The 20,399-nt window shown below is 42.5% G+C and overlaps 1 protein-coding gene across 2 annotated transcripts in view; it reads right to left on the bottom strand.

The window, feature by feature from the left end:
• Nucleotides 1-20,399, bottom strand: part of SH3PXD2A (SH3 and PX domains 2A) — a 327,632-nt gene that overhangs the window by 250,403 nt on the left and 56,830 nt on the right. For both annotated transcript variants that reach the window (XM_066600881.1, XM_066600883.1), the window contains exon 2: nucleotides 13,655-13,735. In XM_066600881.1, coding sequence (XP_066456978.1) covers nucleotides 13,655-13,735 — 81 coding nt within the window. The remainder of the gene's footprint in view (nucleotides 1-13,654; nucleotides 13,736-20,399) is intronic.

The following is a 20,399-nucleotide window of genomic DNA, read 5'->3' as shown; positions in this document are numbered from 1 at the left end:
GTCACAAATTCAACACTGTTTTACGTTGGTTCGAGGATATGGATGTTCCATGATTGGACCGGCCTGCAGAGTCCTGACCTGAACCCAACTGAACATCTTTGGGATGAACTGAAATGTTGGGTCAGGAAAGAAGAACAGCGTCCATCTTCATTGAGAGAACAGGATGTTTACAGGATGAATGGATATAGCCGAAGAGCAGTAGACATTAGTAATACCACGGAGAGTACTTGTGGTAGGATAGTGTATAACTTGGTGCATTTGCCATTCAGATACATTGTCCAATGTGTTTCCAAAGTAAGATGCATACTACACTAAAACCACATGCTCGCGGACGTCAACACCAAGTAAAGACGTGAAAACCAATTACTTATATATTATATAAGCTATGACAAGTGATGATTTGGCTGTGGTTCACGCAACCCATGAAAAGAAACGGCGTTGCCTTCATTCAAATTTGTAGCATCCAAAATACTTAAAATGCAATTAAAAACAAAAACAAGTGTCTGGTATAGCACCCGCTACAAGAAAATAGTGCCATGAAAGTCATTTTACAAGACTCGAAAAAGATGGCTACTTGCTTCTAAAAAGAGCACCGCTTCTGTCCTTAGGTTGAGTGTGGAATTGCTGCAAGGTCCTATTCAGCTCAATGGACCTAAGCTGCAATACCAGACATAACCCATGGAGAGGTGTGGTGCAGTTTTTGCAAGAAAGCAGCCATATTTAATATTTTTGAAAACCTCTTTAGGGTCCTCTTCAGATGAGCGTATGCATATTTGCGTGCGCCTAAGCGCTGCACACTTGTGAAATGAACAATGGTTTTTGTGCATGCATTGGCGTATTTTACTGTACTTTTTACGCCCATAAGGCATTTTCATTTGCAGGCGGAAAACAAAGACGCACCAATTGAAATGACTAATTAGTCTAATAGGTTTGATTGACTTCTATGGTGACTTTGTGTGTGCAAATACGCAGGAAAATAGAGCACGCTGCGTTTTTTGTGGCGCAACCAAAAGACACAGAATAAATACGCGCATGTGAACAAACCCATTGTAATCAACGTGTTCACTGCGTATTGCGTGAGCAAATTTTACATAGGCAACACCCCCCATAGATGAACGATTCCCTGTTTACACTGGCCGATAGTCGCTTGGCTTTTAGGGGAGCTAAAAACAAAGCAATTCCAACAAGTTTGTAATTCATTATCCCTGTTGGGTCCCATGTTTACACAGGATGACAGCCACCCATAATTGCTCTTTTGAGTACCCTTAACTCCTATCTGCCTATTGAAAATATATTCACATGTGTATGGATGACTCCGGAGGCCAAATGCACACCGGTGTGTTTGAACTACGGGATCCGGAGAGGGCACAGGGTCCGATTTCGTTGCGAGATCTCGCAGTCGGAATCCGACCCGGGCATGTGCATTACAAGCTAACTAGAGGCTGCACCCACTAAGTAGCCTGACGTCTCCACCCAGCTCCTAAATTGGCCATATACATTAAATAAAAGTAGTCAAAACTTGCCAATTTTAGCAGAAAGGCCAACTGTATAATGTGAGCATCATATATAATGATCGGACAAGCTGGATTTAACCCTAAGGCCGGCTTCACACGGCCGTGACGGGCTTGGCCGGAGAATTCCGCGGCGGAGCCCGTCACGGCGCCGACCAGAGACCCCAATACTTACCTCCGGATCCGGAGTCCTACGTCCCGCATAACGCTTCGGCGCGCATGCGCAATAGAGCGGCTGGTGGTAGGCGGAGAAGCGGTTTCACGCTATCTTCCGCTGTGCTACAGCGGAAGATAGCGTGACGACGGCTTCCATTGACTGCAATGGAAGCCGTCCGCACATACACCCACGGCAAGTAGAGCATGCCGCGGGTGAGTCCGGGTGATTTTACGGTGCGGAATTCCGCGGTGGAATTCTGCACCGTAAGCATTGTGCTATTAGGTTCAATAGAACCTAATAGCTGCGGGCAACGCGGCGGATTTCCGCCGCGTATTACGCAGCGGAAATCCGTCCGTGGGAAGGAGCCCTAACACTTACTGTTTTTGACAAAACAGAAATAAAATCTGAAATGATACAATTCAAAATCAGATTACTCCCCATGCTCATATAAAGAACAATATTTTCTGAGAGTCAACACCCTACACACTGTGAAAATGCTACCCAGCAGATTACATGCATGAACGCCTTCATGCAACTTTGTATCCAAGTGTAATATTTTGTCAAACATGCAAAAAATAGTTTGACCCAAGCAGAATCTAATATGTACAACATCTTCTACAAATAAAAGTTCAGGATGTGCAGAGTTCATATACTGTCCGCCACTTATACCTATGTCTTCATACACATATATTCACAAAAGCATTAGAGCTAAGGAGACTATACATCTCTGTGATCCGGATACGATAAGAGTTCATGTCACAGACACAACAAGTAGTTAGATACGGCTGCATGGGGTGATTAGATAAACAGCTGATCATCTCACTTCATTAGAAGAAAGAAAAAAGCTTCCTCCCTTCAATATGTGATAATGACAATTCGAGTAAACATATCCTCTTTGATTCGTAATGTTCCTGCCCCCCCACCCCCTCTTCCTTGGGGTTTCTTGAAGTTGTACAATGGAGAAATGACCTGTCTATGTTAAGAGAAGGTTGACGGAGATAATCGCCTGAATGCTCATTGGGCCAACAGCTGTCATCTACTCTATAGCCGGCTTTAGGAGTTGTGGCAAGAGGGGATGACCACCTATCGGTCTTCAGAGTCTCTCACAAGACAAGCAGATGCAGCAAAGTATTTTTCCGCAAGTAACCTATTCGGTAGGCTCATATCGGTCCTCTAGTAATTCATCTGTATAATACCCCCCTCTCATGTAAAGTATCTTGTCCCGGTTCCAGGTTCCCTTTAAACTTTTGAACCATTTTCCTTGTATGAGTCAGCGCCATTTCCTCTTGGTGCACATCATAACTACCCCACAATTATCCGTAAATGGACATTTTCCAACACAGATGATGCAAGAGAGTTTCTGAGGTGCTCACTTAAAAATTAATGGGGTCCATTAGTTACAAGAGGAAAACAAAAGATCAAACTAAAGGTTTTTGGTATTTACATAGAATCGGACACCCTAGAATAAATGATGCCAGTTCTTCGGTCAGAGGGACGCAAAGTTCCCAGAAAACAGAGCGACATGATGCAGAAAATAACTGCACGTGACACAAATTCCTCTTAAAAAGGATGTGCGGTTGACAATTTTAGGAACTTCATCACTCTCATAAAAGCAAAAAAATGGGTTTCCGTAACAGTAGAAAGCATATATATGTGAATCAGAATGTCCCACACCTGGGTTCAGTTACTCTACTTGAGTCATAATATCCTGTGCAGATCCACAGGATTTTGCGGTTCAGAGTACGGGACATAGCATCATACTGTCTGCATTCAGATCTGAACAATTAAATACATGTTACTGACCCTTTCTGCAAGTGCTTTAGTTAGAGAGAAACCTAACACAGCAACCACACAGAGTCGGCACTGGAACACTCCTAATTGATGTTTATGGGTTTTCGATGCTCTTATGGGTAGTTATGTCGATCCTCATTGTGGCCGATGGCCAGTTTAAAATATCTTGGCCATTGCCGAAATTAATAAACATTCGTAATCCAAGTTTGGAAATCTGATCATGTATTTTACTGCAGATCCCACCAATTTTTAAAGAACATGCATCTGAATCCAACATATGAAGATCGCTCCGAAACTAATGCCTCTTATTAAGCTGGCGCACAACATCGGAAGCAGATGTTGGCGATGTGGGGAATGAGTTTGAACCTTCCCTCTAATATCCAGTAAATGTTGCTGTTGTGTGACAGATGGCAGCAGAGAGGCAAAAGGTCATCGGACATGAAAAGGTGTATACAGCAAAGGTGTGTAACTGAATTTCTCCATCAGGAATATAATTGTAGCCATTGACGTTCATTGACGCTTGCTGATCATTTAGGGAACCAAGCAGTGGTTGCAGGTGGCGCATTTAACAGTAGCATCAGCGACATGGAAGATAAGCCATGTGTCCGGATGGCCATGCACAGTTGTTACATCACGAAATGATGAGCAGCTTGATCAGCTCATCCGCGCAAATCGGCGGACTACAACGAGGGAACTGTGTAAGGAGCTGAGCACCAGTTGGAAAAGATAAACCTCCGATACACACATCTGAGCTGATCGAGACACTTTTCATTTCATGGTGCTACAGAAGTGCATGGCCGTCTGGAATGTGGCTTGTCTTTCACATTGCAGTTGCCACTGTTAAAAAGCGCCGCCACTGGCTCATTGTGCCGACATCCCCTGTTTGGTCTCTGTAAAGCAGCCTACACCTGTCACATGGTAATAATTTACTAGTTTTTGGCGGAAGGTTCAAACTCTATTGCCATACCACCAACAACTACTTCTGACGTTGTGTGCCAACATTAGTTAGGAGGCGTTGTTTTTGGAGCACCCCTCGTATATAGGGACAGCGTAATGTTTCCCACCAGTGGAAATAAGAATTGGACAAAGACTGGATGGTTCAAATAACTAGAACAGAAATTTCTGGTACCACTTTCTCAGTCTCCATTACAACACGCTTATTTTGATTTGTTCCTAAGGGAGTCACGGAAGATAATTATTGGCTAAAGTTCTGCTCCACAAACACCGAGTATTTCAGCTGGAGAAGTGAATGCAACATTCTTGGTAACATAGAACAGCACCATTAATTAACAGGCTCCATTCATAGAAGAACATGTGATTTGCAAGTTTAAGCAGGACTATTAAATATTGCAAATTACAATATCAAAATCACCATTACAACATGTCTGATGGTGAAATGTGTATTTAACGTAGGCTCAAGTATCTGATGTCTTGTTAAACAAGCCTCAACATTCCCATATTATGTGAGTGTTGTTAAAAGAACGCAACTTGATATTCTGCAGACCTCTGCCTGCAGAGTATATTAGATAAAAGGTGTAAGGTTCTACACTGCAAGTTTGTGGCAGAAAATTCTACGACTGTTTAATTTATCTGAATGAGGTTTGCAGAAATCCATGCACATGCAGCAGAAAACCCCATTCAGATGTGTGGAATGGAATCTTTAGAAGTTTCTGGAACAAATCTGCTGCATGTGAACATATCTGTAAAGCTTACCTGCGTTTTCATCAAGTTTTCTAAAAACACACCCGTTTCACCTTATCCTTTCATTTGCTGCAGTTTGCACCCAGTTTCATATATTTCAGTTCTGATATTCAGCTGTATTCTCCATTTTTTCTGCTGCCCTGTTGTTTGCAATCCACTTTTCAGGCAGGGAGCGGGTTGCAAGTCTACTATTCTACAAGTAGTTCACTGTCCTGTACTTCCTTTTCCTCACTTCCCATGCTGTATTAGTCACTGCAGGGTTCAGAACTAAAATATAACTTTTATTGAATCTTTATAAAAAAAGAACTTGATGAACAAGTCTCAAATAGGACACACATATAGCTAAAAGAGAGTACTCCTTAAACAAAATTCCCAGAGATGACGGAATGACCGTATTTCGGGATAGAGAATTTAAAGCTATACAGCTTTAAAAGGAGTAGACCATAGAAGGTTCAAAACAATCAGTGATTTGCTACAGAATTATGTAGTGTAGCTATAACCTTTTATTCAAAGGGTCAAACTAGCTAGTACGTTCAGAAGTTTCTCAGAACACCAACAACCATTGATAACTTAGAAGAGGCTGGTGCTGCTACCTTCTCTCGTTCTTATTGCTTTCTAGGGGGGAATCTCTGGGGGATATTTAACCCTTTGAATGCTAGCATCGTCTACCTCTCCTTTACCTTTACAACTTCTGCTACAATCTAATTTTTGTCTAAATTTTGTTTAAGGAGTACTCTCTTTTAGCTATATGTGTGTCCTATTTGAGACTTGTTCATCAAGTTCTTTTTTATAAAGATTCAATAAAAGTTATATTTTAGTTCTGAACCCTACAGTGACAAATTAAGTTTGACCATCTGGTGTTCCTCCTGCTCTAGTGATTTCTTGTCCCATGCTGTATTACGTTGTCTCTGGTGCAATCAGCTGGGACGCAGTATCTGAATAACTGCCTCTTTGCTGTCCCAGGATGACTGTAGGAGTTGGGCACTCGAAGATATTCTGGCCAAATGATTAGTAACCTTAAAGTAATGTGCACACACATGCTCTCTGTAACAGGAGAAGCAGAGAATGTGGAAATGTTTTACATAGTGACTGCAGATTCATCAGCCTGTTAGTACAGAGGAGCTGCCTTTGAAGATCGCCACCCCACAGAGCTAATAAAATGTCTCAGCATGACAATTACTACGGAAGCTCAATACCTAATAGCAGGCAGTGGATTGCAGAAGAGCTACAATGGAGATCCCTAGTGGCAGCCACTTCCGCTTGATTTACAGCGGTAAAAAGAAAAAAAAAAAAGAAATAAAAGTAAGCTACAAGAGTGATGACACACACAGGCTATTAGATGAGCAAAAAGTTGCCTGAAAAGTTAGTGCCCCTTTAAAAAGGACAAAGGGATTGGCACTCTAGGAAGAGAGGGATTGGAGCTACTAGAAGACAATTTGCACATTCACGGTGCATTCTGGGTTGAGTGAAGAATCGCTGTGAGCAGAATGATTGCTGGGTTTAGCCAGTTTTAGCTGCTTGGAGGATATCTCCAGACCGCGTCCCAAGTTTTACACTGAGTAACATCTTATAGGCTAAAAATCATTACGAGAATTCCTGACTATTAAAAGTTTGGAATTGGACATCAACTGACTATGTGCAACATGGAATAGGAGAGTAGCTATATGGTTGGCTGCACCCGTATGCTATATGTTTATAGACCTACCAGAGGAAAAGCCAAACCTCACCTGCTAGAAATGCAAGCTTGTGTCTCTACTGGAGGAAAAGGTGCAAAATCTTCAGGAGAGAATAGCTACATCGAAAGTCATTAAAGGGGTTGTCCCGCGCCGAAACGGTTTTTTTTTTATTCAATAGGCCCCCCGTTCGGCGCGAGACAAACCCAATGCATGTGTTAAAAAAAAACGTTTAGTACTTACCCGAATCCCCGCGCTGCGGCGACTTCTTCCTTACCTTACTAAGATGGCCGCCGGGATCTTCACCCATGATGCACTGCGGGTCTTCTCCCATGGTGCACCGTGGGCTCTGTGCGGTCCATTGCCGATTCCAGCCTCCTGATTGGCTGGAATCTGCACACGTGACGGGGCGGAGCTACGAGGATCAGCTCTCCGGCACGAGCGGCCCCATTCACCAGGGAGAAGACCGGACTGCGCAAGCGCGTCCAATCGGGCGATTAGACGCTGAAATTAGACGGCACCATGGAGACGAGGACGCCAGCAACGGAGCAGGTAAGTGAATAACTTCTGTATGGCTCATAATTAATGCACGATGTACATTACAAAGTGCATTAATATGGCCATACAGAAGTGTATAACCCCACTTGCTTTCGCGGGACAACCCCTTTAAGATAGATGAGGATTTCCTTGACAGAGCAGAAGTAACTCTTCAGAGTGTCGAAAGAAAATAAATGTCCAGTGTACCTGCAGAAGCTGAGGAACGGAAGCATGTGAGAAGCAGGAGGATCAGTCAGCACCGATACTGCTCTGCAACCCGTACCAGGTTCTCATGCAGAACAACAAAGAAGTACAACGAGAAATGACTTTGCCTAAAAAGCACTTAGAAACCTCTTGGATGGAGAAAAAGAAGTGTTGTGAAGAAGAAAAGAAGAGTTGTTTCCCTATTGAAAGGAACCGAGACACTACAAAAAAGGACCTTGTAACTATCTGCAGAGATTTTGAAGGCTTAGGCAGAAAATGAAGAAACTAGGAGCACAGAGGGTCTTCTCATCCATCCTCCGAGTGGATGGCCATGGAGTAAGAAGATAGAACAGGATTCTAGAGGTGAACAACTGGCTATGTCGATGTCAGCAAGGATTTTGATTTGTAGACCATGGAGTGAATTACCTATATGATGGACTGCTTGCTAGAGACAGGTTGCACCTTACAAATACAGGTAAGCATATATTTGGTGGGCGCTTTGCTTCACTCATTAAGAGAGCTTTAAACTAAAACAATATGGGAAAGTAAATGACTAGAAAGTAGGGGATTAAGAGACACCGATAACAAACTAAAATGTTTCTATACAAATGCACTGAGCATGGGAAACAAACAAAGAGAGTTAGAGCTCCTAACATGGGAAGAGAAATATGAAACTTTGAGGGATGATACACATAATTGAAATACAAGGCCTGAGTGATACAACCTTTTTTTTAATAAGAAACAGACCTAATAAAAAAGAGGTATTGTGATGCATGTTAGGAAAGCCTACATCTCCAAAGAGATTTAAGTTTCAGAGTATGGGAGTTCTGTAGAATCCAAGCAATCTATAAGCAGTGAGATGGTGAGGGAAAATTTAGCTAACTTAAATGAATTCAAGACTCCGGGTTCAGATGAATTACATCCTAGGGTACTCAAGAAAGCAGCAAAGGTAACTGCTAAACCACTTGCTGTACTCTTTGAAAATTCCTGCAGAACAAAATTCCCAGAAGATTGGAGAAGGGAAAATGTTATTCCAGTCTTCAAAAAATGAAAGGAGGTGGACCCAGGAAACTACAGGCTTGTGAGCCTGACTTCTATACCAGAAAAGATCTTTGAACAAATTATTATACAGTATGTATGCAAGTACTTGGATGAGAATGGGGTGATTAACCAGAGCCAGCATTGGTTTGTAACAAACAAGTCATGCCAGACTAAAGGCCCTTTTACACGCAACAATTATGTATTTGCTCAGTCTTCAGCTGTTGAATGATGGATTTTATGTGAAGTAAAATCCATCATTCAACAGCTGAAGACTGAGCAAATACATTCCGTTTATCTTTCAAAAGACTGCATGATGTTTTCCTGGCGGCATGTTTACACTAGCCGAGAGGAAAGCAATGAAATGTGCCTGTAGCTGTTTGCACAGCTGGAAGGGTGTTTAAACACGAATCCAACAGAGCAAACAACTCCTGGAGGTCCTTTTACATGCAAATGAAGATGATAAAGTGTTAATGGCCACTAAAGCCGTTAAAGCTTTATGCAAATACATCCCTAAATCCCTAAATCTTTCAGCAGTTTGAAAGATTATCTTTACATGTAAAAAGGACCTTAATCGAACTTCCTAATATGGCAGAATCACTGACTGGGTTCATTAGGGGAATGCAGTAAATCTATTATATCTTGACTTTAGTAAAGCATTTGACAAAGTATCTCATACCATCCTTATTCAAAAAATGATCACATATGGGAGCGACAAGGCAACTATTAGGTGGATTCACACTGGCTGAGTGATCATACTCAAAGAATGGTCATAAATGGCTGCACATCCAATTGGAAGAATGTATCAAGTGGGGTACCACAAGGCTCTGTCCTAGGCCCAGTGTTGTTCAACATTTCTATAAATGATCTAGATAATGGAATTGAGAGGAAAATGATCAAATTTTTTGACAACAGAAGGCTAGGATGGCTAGCTTACATTAGAGAAGAGAGAGGGGATTTTAAAAAGATCTAGGCAAGCTTGAATAATGCGCTGCAACTAACAGAATGGTATTTAACATGGAGAAATTCAAAGTCCTACATGTGGTCAAGAGAAAAGATAAATGAAAAAAGCACAAAGAATGAGAGGAACTGACCTAAGCAACAGCACATATGAAAAAGACTTGGGTATACTAATAGATCATAGACTAAACATGAGTCTACAGTGTGATGCAGCAGCAAAAAAGGCAAACACAATTCTGGGATGTATTAAGAGAAGCATAGAGTCTAGATCACATGATGCAAATATGGCTCTTCAGATAGCTTAATCGGCAGGGTTGTCAGGAGTTGGACCCCGATGGATCTGATATTGATCACCTATCCTAAGGCACTGGTAATCAATATTTAGCCCTCCAACAGTTTAAGACAAGCTCTGTTTGCTCTGCAGGAAAAGGAGAATACAGTTTTGGACAAATAGAACTCATACTACTTCAAATGGCTGTAGCTCTGGTTCTATGAACATCTTTTTGGTGTCATTTTAAATCTAAGATTAGATGATTGGCTTTAAAATTAAACCAAAAGCATATCGGTGGCACTTACATAGGTAGACCTACAGCCGCTAAAAGTGAAGCTGGAAATACTGAATTTACAGCTGTCACTTTTCAGTCAGTGCGCAGAGCAATAAGGGAGGGGGAGGACCAGCTTACAGCAGATCTGCAATTCAATGACACAACCAGCTTTAGTTTGGGCACGGACGACGGCCATGTTCATGTCTGGAGACCTAGGGGTGAGTGCCCCAATCCTGTCTTTGCTATGAAGTAGAACACTGCTCACATTGCTGGTATAATGGGGGGAAATCACATATGATAGTCAGCTACCACTAGTAGTGATACAAGGGACAATAATAGCTCAGCGGTATGTTCAGGATGGAGACTGTGTTGCCTCTCATGGCAGGACGTCCAAGAGGCATTTTCCAGCAGAGTAATCCTCGGTCCCCCACCCAAGGGTGTCACAGAAATGTCTCCACAACATTAACACACTTCTATTTCCTACCCGGAAAACAGATTTATCATCGATAGAACATGTAGGGGATCAACTGGGACACCAACTTCGATAATCTACCAGTTTGCACGATCTAGAGACTTAGTTACAGCAAAGGTGGACAGATATGCTGAAGGATACCATACGGAACCCTGTATGCCTCCATGCCCACCCATATCTTGTATCCAAGCTAGAGCCAGCCTAAAAGGGTACTAGAGTCTTCTTTCAAGGGTTTGTTTTTCTGCAAAAAATTATCCTTTTGCTCTGATATTGTATATTAACGTTACAATCACACATAGACAGTTTCATTCAATTCCAACAACTTCTGGGCGAGGGATATATATTTTTTTTTGACAATGAGTGTATCTAGCCAATTAAACTATACAGTCCTTTGGAGAAATTAGGGACCCAATCAACATTTATTCTCTTTATTCTCTTGCTCTTTTTCTAGCATATCCTGTAACATATTAAGACAATTCTGAAGTCTTATTCCCACTAAAATACAATACCATTGAAACCTTCATACTCCGAAACAGGCATACAAGACCAATTTGCAGTGTTTGCCCAGCTAGCCAAATCAGTCATGTAGTTCAGACTTGACAAAGTCAACTGAAGCTGAATAAAACATATAGATGTGAAAAAAAAGGGTTAAACTCAAAATGCTTAATTAACTTCACTCCATATGGTATGGGGCAAAACATTAAAGCAGTGGGTGCCTTCCATTGAGGCTAGGCACCCATTCACTTATCAATAGAAGCTTTCAAGACTTATTCTCCAATACGGAGACAACATTTCCTGCCCATAACACTAACCCCATTGACAGGCTTGGCCTGATGAGAACTTTTTCAAATCTACCAGGAAAGACCAGGAGACTGGGCGAACACGTTGTAGAAAATGGATCTAGGGTATTAAATGTGTTAACAAAAGCCCACACAATCTTCAGTCATGCTAATATAAAGATAGGCTTCACTAGCTATTTGCAGAGGAAATGGCTATGTCTAATATGCACTATATTACACTTTATTATTTAACCCCCTTCAGTGGTCGAGGGGGGTCATAAAGTTCATTATTAAACCGTGCAATGGCAGAGTCACATTACAGTTACCATCTCATTTTAGTGCCAACTTGGCATCTCTATTATTAAATTCACTCATTGTAATACTGAGCTACTCAGTAGTGTATAGGTCAGGGTAATAGTTTTCTTTTTCAGCCACCTGTCTGATGCAGTCACTTTATTAACTCAATTCAATATACTTTATTATTGATATACACTATGAACTGCAGTCATATTATATTGAAATTCTTTCAATTTGGCATTTTAGAATACAGAATGTTTGATAATCTGCCACTTGCCTTTAGCAGATTTAGCTTTTCTAGCTTTATGGGAAAAAGGCCGATTTAGGTCTTGTAGAAAGTTTAACAGCTTAACAAGTGTTTGTTTTTTTCATTCCCTAACTTCTTGGTTTAGTGTCCCTTTAAAGGGGCTGTGCAGCAGTTAAAGTTATCCCCTATCCACAGGATTTTATTTAACTTTAAACTTAACTGGAGCAACCAGTGTCAGGCAGCTGCTGCCAAGGCACATAGAATCATGGGGTACATCAAAAGAGGTTTATGTACATTGTTCTTCCTCTTTACAAATCACCGCTCAGTCCACACATAGAATATTGTGTACAAAGATGGGAAATAAATAGAGATGAGCGAACCTACTCGGCCACGCCCCTTTTTCACCCGAGTACCGCGATTTTCGAGTACTTCCCTACTCGGGCGAAAAGATTCGGGGGGCGCCGTGGGTGAGTGGGGGGTTGCAGTGGGGAGTGGGGGGGAGAGGGAGAGAGGGCTCCCCCCTGTTCCCCGCTGCTACCCCCCGCTCCGCCACGCCTCCCCCTGCCCCACGGCGCCCCCCCGAATCTTTTTACCCGAGTACTGAGGTACTCGAAAATCGCGGTGCTCGATCGAGTAATTACTCGAAACGAGTACGTTCGCTCATCTCTAGAAATAAAGTAATAAACGGAATGTGCAGACTAAAATATCCAGAAAGTATCAAAATTAGGATTATTTAGTTTAGAAAAAAAACAACTGAGGGGCGACCTAATAAATATGTATAAATATATCAGGGGACAATATAGAGATCTCTCCTATCACCTATTTATACCCAGGACTGTGACTGTAACAAGGGGGCGCCCTCTACGTCTAGAGGAAAATTGGATTTCTACACTGAAATTGAAGGGGGTTCTTTACTGTAAAAGCAGTGAGACTATGGAACGCTCTGCCTGAGGACGTGGTGATGACAAACTCACTAAAAGAGTTTAAGAGGGGCCTGGATGCCTTTGAGTGCAACAATATTATATTGTTATAGTAACTAATTACTTCAGAAGGGTCGGTGATCTCTTGATTTTTCTAATTGCCAGATTTAGAGTCAGGAAAGAATGTTTGCCCCTTAAATGGGGAAAATTGCCTTCTATTATATTGGGGTTTTTTGCCTTCCTCTGGATCAACATTGCAGGATAATAAGCTGAACTGGATTGATATATATATTTTTTCAGCCTTATATACTATGTTAGCAGTTGGGGTTCAACACCTTGGACCCCTACTGATCCAAAGAATAATGGTCCCAAAGGTCCTCACATGAATAGGAGTGGCAGTCAAGCATGTGCATTGTTACAATATTAATTTTAATGGGATCGCCAGAGATATCTGAGTGCTTGAACTCGTCCATCTCAGCAAATAAATGGAGAGGTGCAGTGCATGCTCAACTGCCACTCTAGTCGCACAGGGGGACAAGGGACCCCTATTCTCATGATTAACAGAAGCCCCAGTGGTCGGGACCCCTATGACTCAAAAACTTATTCTTTATCCCCAAAATTTTAAATGTTGGCACAACCTCTTGAAGATATGGCTACCTTGGATGGAAAAACTTTTAAATTGTTTCCCAGCAGTGATCTATGGGTGATATGCAGTACACCTATGCAGTTTGTATGCTCATCACTGCATTTTTGTCATTTTTTTCGACCCCGAAGAGACATAATTGAGAGTTATTCACATAAATACTGTAGACAAGAACTTACCTGAAGATCAAAGAACTTGCTGTATCTTCGGTAGATAACATGTTGTGTGGAATCCAACCAGGATACCTTTATGATATACACCTGCAATGAAACAGGAGAAACAGAATCTTGTATTACATCCAGTAACTATACACAGCATACCAGAAAACAGAGAGGTCTCATATCAAAAATGGTAAAATTAAAAGAAATTCACCCTCGCATGGTAAAAGGGTCAGGTTCTATGTTCCAGTAACTGCAATGTCAAGAGTACCTCGTCAAGAAACTGCTTAGAAACCAGACACAAGTGCAAAAAGTTGGCTAGTTCTCCATAATATGGAATACAGAAATAGTGAAATGATGGAATCCCGGTGGAGCTGCAGACAACAGTATAACTCACGCCTACCTGTCTCGAAAGAGGATAGAAAGGTCACACCCCCTATTGTAAAAGGGAAGAATATTACAGAAAATGTAGGAAATTAATTAATTTGACCACTACAGACGAAGTCAAGTTCTGACAGGGACAGAAGTGATGTCCCATATACCTGCCACCAGGGGCTTCTACACTAGAAGCTCATATGACGTCACTGGGCCAGAAGACCCGATGATTTTTCCTGCCTGATGCCATAGGGCAGATTGAGCATATTGCTTTTCAATAGTTTGGGGCAAGGGGAACTATATTAAAAAAAGTCAGATAACCCCTTTAACAATCACCTTAAAGGCCACCATACACATTAGGGAAAGGTCGGCAGAACAAGCCAATTTCAGCATACTGTATGTAAGGCAGACTGGATCAGCTGAGTCAGTGATTCAAACAAAACATATTGTAAGTGAGGCCGGCCTCAATAAAACAGCTAGCTGTGCAAATTATAGTGACTTAGCAACCAACAGGCCTGTTGCACAAGCGAGTGCTACACCAAAGGACCTGGACTGGTCAACAAAGTGTATTGCACGCAGTTATGGGCCGAGACAGGCTGCGCCTTAAAGGGGTTTTACAGGCAGTGCTGGCTGTCAGTCCCAGAATACATTTGGGTTGGAGCAGAAGCCGCTGCAACCCATGTAGTGGCTATTGCTCAAAACTGCAGGTGCAGCTCTGACTGAAATCAATGGGAGATGTGCTTGTGATTGCGGGTGCAGCTCCCAATGATTTCAAGAAGAGCTGCAATTATGAGTGTTAGCCACAGGGGTCAGTTTAGCAGCTTCTGCTCCGGCCCCAGTGTGGCCCGGCATGGACAGCAAACGTTGCCTGGAAAACCCCAGTAATATTCTCTCTCTCTCTCTCTCTCTCTCCCTCTCCCCCCCTCTCCCCTCTCCCCCTCTCCCCCTCTCTCCCACCACAACCCACTGCTCACCCCTGGCGCCCCGCGAATCTTTTCGCCCGATTAGGCAGTTACTCGAAAAAAGCGATGCTCGATCGAGTAATTGGCCTAAAAGAGCACGTTCGCTCATCTCTAGTCATAAACACAAAATACTTATGAAAACAACATTTACCTCATGTCCATATTATGTTTGCAGCATTTTTTTTTTACTTTCATCCCCCCTAACATTACAAGGCTTATAAATATAGCAGCAATTTTTCACATTTGGAGGAGTGTTCCCAAACTTATTTTTTCACAGCTATCACATACTGATTGGTGGCCCTGTGACCTCAGCAGTTATCAGACACTAGGATTACCGAGCCCCTGCACAATGGGGGGGAGGGGGTAGGGAGATCCTCTGCAAGGACTTTATAAAGTCCAGGTAGTCCTCTGTATCTCTGCAAGGATGTTTTGTCTAATGCCAGTCCTGAAGTGGTTAAATATATATAGCATGATTGTTCAACCCTATTTTCGCTTTGAAATTAAACATTGTATATCCTGGTTACTCCATCTGCTGCATCGTATCCTGAATCTTGTGTTGTACCACCACCAGCAACAACACCTACATACATACTTGTGGTGTAAGCACTGTATTACATATTTGTACTTCCGGTCCATATACTTTATTTTTTTCTTCCAAAACCCCTGATTTAAGCAAGTAAATATGCACCATCTTCCAACTGCTGGGATCAATCTTGGACAAAAAATACACGCAACTGAAAGTAGACTACAAGGACTGGAGAGGGAACGGACAATATTTCATGTGATCATGGAGGCGCTGATCATATCGCAGTATTGAGTGTACATAAGCAGCTTTATCTGGTAGCAGCTGTTGTAGAATATGACCTGCTGGTCCCGTACTTATGTCTGGTAGGCATTTGGTGTATGTCCATGTGAAACAACGTCTGCTGCTGTACAATGACAGATGTCTATATATATATAAAGAAAAAAGTAAATCCTATACATAAATCATTTATTAACACGAAACATGATACACAACGAGCTCAACAAGACGAGCGCCATGTTAGTGGATACTTCCTGCTGTCACAACAAGACAAAAAAAAAGAGATTTTTCTAATGTGTCTTTCACTACAGGACACCCCCCATTACCCCATTGGGTTAGTGCACAGGTGGTCGTGCAGGTATAAGAGGTGAAGTGCGATAGGAGCAGGCATTTGTGATGTAGGTGCTGTGCTAATTGGTGGTTTTGCTATGAATGGGAGCCCGAAACTTCTATCCTGGGAAGCCACAATTGGAAGTGAAGGAGTGCAATTACCCAGTTACTGGGAGAAGAGCCTCTAACCCCTTGTATACTTCTCCAACTCGTACTAGCTTACTGCAGTCACACTCGTTCAAATACATGTTGGACGATGCTGCCATAACATTGCTCCACACCAGGCCTGATAGGTATCCTGCAATCTGTACCACTTCAGCCAGCAGGACTCCCAGCCTTATTGGCAGTTGGGAAGGTCCGAGGAGGAGATAGGGAGCTATGTCTATTACCCTGGCAGAGAAGTGATATTACCACCAAGGCCCACTATAAAAGAGTCAAGTTAGACTATGGTACCAGTACGGAATGGGGACCTCTAATATCAAGCCTGCCCAGGTCATCTACACTAATCATTTGATGCATGGATGTAAGAGGAGAAGAGAGAGATATGCATTATGTAGCTACTCTTTGCTTTAGTTAATTGATGAGGGTCCTAAACAAAGGTTGCTTAGCCTACAGCTCTTTCACCAGATTCTACCATAAACATGCAAGTTCAACCAAGTGTGCATATTTCTTATAATGAGGAGAGGTGAATAAGCGGTTTCATACTTCTCGATCAGTGGCATATCTTTTGCCGGAATAAAGGATGGGGTATGATGAAATCCAACATGCCCAATCTCGCTTTCTCCCTATCATCTGTTGTTGGGGATGAGTTTGAATGACTTATCTAACACATATAGGCAGCTTAGCTTTTCAAAATAGGTCATCATACATCTTATATTTGCCAATGACTTGATAAGAAGAGGTGAACATGGACATTTCAGGTTATAACAATGATATATCTGTGAAAAACCACAGACCCATCGAAACAATGGACTAGAAACCCGACCACAGTATCTAGCAACCAATAAAGGACATAGTTTCCAAAACTGTTACTATCATTAAAATGTTACTTTGCCAAAAACACGCTGCAGGCTCCGTTTCCAGGGGTCAGAATCCAAGCCAAGCGGGATTAAAAAGTAAAACTTTCAGCCCGTTAAGTTCTCAAACAGCTTTGGATCTGTTAACGACATCTCCATGGAAAGGAAACCTCACAGAATCCATAGGTGTTTTATGGAAAATACAGCAACCACGGGGGCTTACAAGCACAATTTCCAAAAGGATTTCTCTTGGCTTCATAAGAGCAGTAAAAGATATAATAGCCCTTAATTACCTCTACAATTTAAGAGGTTATCGATTTAATTAAAGAATTATTTTTAGTACAGACGCTCAGTATAGCTGCCAAACCAGGATTAAAAAAAGAAACAGGTGCACAAGGAGTAATAGAAGGCAAAATCAATGATCTTAAAGGAGATGTCCCGCGCCGAAACGGGTTTTTTTTTTTTTTAAACCCCCCCCCCGTTCGGCGCGAGACAACCCCGATGCAGGGGTTAAAAAAAACACCCGCACAGCGCTTACCTGAATCCCGGCGGTCCGGCGTCTTCATACTCACCTGCTGAAGATGGCCGCCGGGATCCTCTGTCTTGATGGACCGCAGGGCTTCTGTGCGGTCCATTGCCGATTCCAGCCTCCTGATTGGCTGGAATCGGCACGTGACGGGGCGGAGCTACACGGAGCTACACGGAGCCCCATAGAGAAAAGGAGAAGACCCGGACTGCGCAAGCGCGGCTAATTTGGCCATCGGAGGGCGAAAATTAGTCGGCACCATGGAGACGAGGACGCTAGCAACGGAGCAGGTAAGTATAAAACTTTTTATAACTTCTGTATGGCTCATAATTAATGCACAATGTACATTACAAAGTGCATTATTATGGCCATACAGAAGTGTATAGACCCACTTGCTGCCTCGGGACAACCCCTTTAAAGAAGATGTAAACCCAAGAAAGGACTATAAAAAAGATGCCTAATGGCACAAGACAGCAGAGCCCAAATGGCTCGCGAGCATAAGTATTTGCTTAAAGATGATCAAGTAATGCCTCTGTATATTGTTTCTGTAGGATGCATGCAGGTTATGCTAAATTGGACCAGAAACTAGTACTTTGTGTGGTCCACTAAAAGAATACTGGAAAGCCCTGACCTAATTGTATGGATGTGACCAACTGGCCACTACATGGGCATCATTGGGAGCCTCTTAAGCAGATCAGACATAAAATCCTGGATGAAACAATGCAGCATGCTGTACCATTTCCTTTAGGAAATTGCCATATTAGTCAAGGATGGAGCAGAATAACAAAAATAGACAGGAGGACTTGGGGAATGTATGAATTTGCCCTCAGAAGTACATCTTTGTACAATTCTGCACACCCCCATCCATATAATCACTAACTGTACTTCACCTTTTTATAGGAATGGGCCACATAGGATAATTGACATAGCAGCTGTTGGTAGTTATGGTTTTCTTGACTACTTTTTTTCAGTTGTTTGCTGGAGACATGCCTTTTTAAATTGTGTACTGTCTCTTAAGTGGCAGAGGGTTTATGAAGTGCCTGGCTGTAGGTGGCAAACCACTGACCAGAACCCAGAAGGTGGGCAGAGCACAGATCATGGTAATGTGAAGATGTGTGTGGAGACACTCCTCGAATAGAAAGCTTGACAGACATAGAAGCCCTGTGGGCAGGATTTTGTGGAATCGATACACTACCATTGCATGGTTTGCCCAACGACAGTCCCTCCCTCTTGCTCATGAGTTTGCAAGTAAGAGGCAATTTGAATCGAACCTGGGCCCCCGGGAAAATAGCACTAGCTAAGGATTGATACCAACACTTCCTGGCAGATACCTGGGTTAGACTTCAACTGTGTGCTGTTTGGACTCTAGTTACCCAGAATGTGGGACGCGATTATTGAAATGGACCCAGAAATGGTCAAAAGGAATGATTTATGATTATACTTTGGCCGGATAACAGGCATTTGTTACAGTTTAATAAAAATTACAAAGTGTCATGGAGCCTGGTAGTTATCAGTGTTTCCCTCGGTATCTGCGGGCTCCTACAACCCTTACTTCAAATAAAGGCTTGCACGGAACAAGCTTGGCCGGAACCAGGTCATGAGGCCCCGTTGGCATCACTCCCCTTATGTGGACCAAGAGACCATGATGACCCTGCAGGAGCTAGGTCTCTCTCTGAACGCTTCCCTCACCCATCCATCACTCCTCTATGATGAGAAAGAGTGAACCCCAAGCTGCTCCCCTCAACCCATTTTGGTTAAACCCATGCTAGAGGCAATTCCTCCTTTTTCCTGATCCTGAAAGGTTGTAGTAGACATCCATTATCTCCCTGCTCTTTATTTCCAGTACCTATTGTAAGTACATGTAAAATGAAATAGCATGAACCCTGTCCCTTTTCCAAAGCAGATAATTGCTTTGTCTGCAATGGAGATCATGGAAGCCAAATCACATCGCCTACGACTGGAATCACACCTGCAGTTTTTGATGGAGGTTTTTGAGCCAAATAGAGGATTGAATACAAAAGGAGTGGAGAAATATCAGTCTCTCTTTAATACCTTTTAGATCTGGCCCTGGCTTTGGTTAAAAGACAAAAACTGCATCAAAAATAGCATATGTGATTCCATCCTAAACCAAACCCTATCTGAAAATAGAGGGAACCAGATAGACACACCTCAGATATCCACAAGGAAGTTTTAGAAGTTTACACAAGCTTCCACTCCTTTGTCTCTTTAATAGTTACCCTGAGTGGACATCCCCTCTAACACCCTAGTACAATGGCTAGCAAAACAGGTCACAGGGTCGCAATTCCACCTGGGGCCATAAGCTAGGGGGGTCCAAGGGCTCCCCTCACCACTAATATTGCTGGGTTTTGTTCCAGACATATCTCAGGTTTTTTTTATCCTCTTTGACAATTTATGATTTGGGTGAATGTGCTAAACAATAACAAACAAGTTTTCCATCGACTGCACTTCCTTGTGTGGTAGACTCACATAAACGTTCAAATGACAAGCGATGCGCTGCCGTTTTCCAGTCACTGCAGAAGGCACATGAGCTGTCGTCTGTCAAAAATCCCTCAGTGTGTAATATGCCCCCTTTATAGCCCTGCTATTTGTGCTATACCTGTTACAGGGCTCAGTGGAATGCTTACATTGAAGAACCCTTAGTGCGCCTTCACATATTGCGTAAATGCTGTGGATTTGTTGTGGAATTTCTGAAGCAGATCCGCAGAAAATCCGCAGTCGTGTTTAGCCGCCTGCA

The sequence above is a fragment of the Eleutherodactylus coqui genome, chromosome 4 (genome assembly GCF_035609145.1).
Source record: "Eleutherodactylus coqui strain aEleCoq1 chromosome 4, aEleCoq1.hap1, whole genome shotgun sequence".
In the NCBI taxonomy this organism is placed as follows: domain Eukaryota; kingdom Metazoa; phylum Chordata; class Amphibia; order Anura; family Eleutherodactylidae; genus Eleutherodactylus; species Eleutherodactylus coqui.
The sequence above is the reverse complement of the archived record's forward strand: the minus strand, read 5'-3'. Positions and strand labels throughout refer to the sequence as shown.